The sequence below is a fragment of the Austrofundulus limnaeus genome, unplaced genomic scaffold (assembly GCF_001266775.1).
Source record: "Austrofundulus limnaeus strain Quisiro unplaced genomic scaffold, Austrofundulus_limnaeus-1.0 Scaffold55, whole genome shotgun sequence".
In the NCBI taxonomy this organism is placed as follows: Eukaryota; Metazoa; Chordata; class Actinopteri; order Cyprinodontiformes; family Rivulidae; genus Austrofundulus; species Austrofundulus limnaeus.
In genome coordinates, this window is record NW_013952457.1 from 100,093 (window position 1) to 102,097 (window position 2,005).

The 2,005-nt window shown below is 39.0% G+C and overlaps 1 protein-coding gene across 5 annotated transcripts in view; it reads right to left on the reverse strand.

The window, feature by feature from the left end:
* Positions 1-1,093, reverse strand: part of irf6 (interferon regulatory factor 6) — a 7,694-nt gene extending 6,601 nt beyond the window's left edge. The window contains exons 1-3 of one of the 5 annotated variants that reach the window (XM_014009031.1): positions 988-1,093; positions 832-897; positions 305-479 (exon numbers count right to left, since the gene is read on the reverse strand). In XM_014009031.1, the coding sequence (XP_013864485.1) occupies positions 305-478 (174 nt within the window). In that variant the 5' untranslated portion in view covers position 479; positions 832-897; positions 988-1,093. Of the gene's footprint in view, positions 1-304; positions 484-831 lie in introns of all 5 variants that reach the window. The other 4 variants (XM_014009029.1, XM_014009032.1, XM_014009028.1 and 1 more) reach the window with 4 other exon arrangements.
* Positions 1,094-2,005: the final 912 nt, after the last annotated feature.

Genomic DNA, 2,005 nt, shown 5'->3' on the forward strand with positions numbered 1-2,005 from the left:
CACTAACTCTTAATATGTAGATTTTTTTTTCAAAAAAAAATGTAGATATATTTAACTGAACATATGTTTAATTTAAAAACCTGTGATAAATAGAAAAATATCCACAATAAATTTCAACTTGTGCACATACTTCTTGTGTTTTTAGTATATAAATGAACGTTTGTTATTTAATTAGTGCCCAAAACATTATCCCTGATGGCAACCAATGACCCTAATTATCAATCWGGTACAAAACAGGGAGACACGAAATTAATTAATTAATTATTTCACTCAAAAAAAAAAAATACAAATATCTTTATTTTACCTTGAATATGGTGTCCTCGTCCTCGTGCTGGGGTGTGTGTCGCGTGGCGTGTTTCCAGGGGATCCTGAAGCGCATGGCCTCCCGGTCCATCCACACCAGACCCGGGTACCGTCCGGAGTCCACCTGAGCCACCAGCCAGGGCTTCAGGCGGACACGTCGAGGGGTGACGGACATCCTGACTGAGAAAAAACAAACTAACTCACTCACTACATTAAAAATAAACCCGGTTCAGTTCTTACAGGCTTTTATTTCCCGGGACAGAACTGGAAGTTTTGTCTAAGTTTTCAATCTGCCAAAGCCGTGCTGCGTTCACTGTTGCTGAAAAAAATCCTGTAAATCCGGACTTTCCCAACCTTTTCAGAGCCGCTCCACTCCGACACGAGCGGGGGAGGCCTTTTACTGAACCTGATTTATTTAACATTTATAAATGACTTTAAATGTTAACACTGCAGCAACACCGACCCCGGTTAACGCGCTAAACTACAACATGAGAGGACAAAGTGGACGATTAAAGGCGACAAACATACCTGAGGTTGAAGCAGGAAGTCCTGTCGGGCTGTGAGCCAACAACTGGGACTGAAAGCGTCTGTTGCCTGCGTGCGTCCACGAATCCGAGCTGAATTTAGGTGACCCAACAGAACCCCCCGCGGTTCTGACTGATTAAAACAACAACAATTGTTTACCTGCGTGAACTTAAAAGAGCCGATGTTTTTCTCTCGGCTYCGTCCTCCCTTCTCCTCCTCTTCCTGCTCACCGAAACTCAGGTACGGCGTGACGTCACTCAGGTGACACACCTTTTTCTGTAATTTGTCACGAAGCGCGARTTTTTTCTCCCTACAAAACCCATTATTCTCCTAATGAGAAGAAATTTAATCAAACCATGAAAATGTCTAACAATAGGCTAACAACAGGTCACCGTCAGTTTATGTGTTGTGAATGACTCTAATCTACTACCACTCTAATTTCCCCCCATTATTTGTCAAACTGAGCAAGTTAGAGCCATTTATGTGTTAGCTATGTGGATTAATTTATTGGTCATCTTGAAGTGGATTGACCCCAAACTTTAACCAGTTGTAGATGAACATCCAATGACTGCAAAAGGCAAAAAACATTAAGATTTGACCATTGGTTCATAAGATATTTTGCTAACAGACACAAAGTTGACTTCAAACAGTTAATGGGAACAAAAAGGTCTTGCACAATCTGTTAACACTGATGATAATCTGGATAAGTCTCAGCTTTACCACCACATTTTATGTCAATATTATGTTATTTATTTTTTTGTTTGAAAGTCAATTGGCTGTGACAGCCATCTTGAGGTTGAATTAAAAAACTAATCAGATGCAGATCGRCATCCAATGATCATTTTCTGCAAAATTCATTCAAATGTATTCAGAGGCTCATGAGATATTTTGCTGACAGACACACAAACRCATATGGGCCCTGTTATCTTCCTCTGTTTTTGGGCGAAAATATTAAAAAAAATTGTAGGTAATTTTTAACAATTAGGAGTAAATGCAGGATAATGAAGTCCTTAAAATAAAATAACTAAAAGATGAGACATTTGAATCATAGATCCACATCATATGAGTACTTTTTGCAAGTTTTATTAAAAATTCATTCATTCATGCACTCAAAAATAAAACATTCTCATCTGATCTGTTTCACTTCACGGACCATAAACGTGTCAGGCTGCAGATA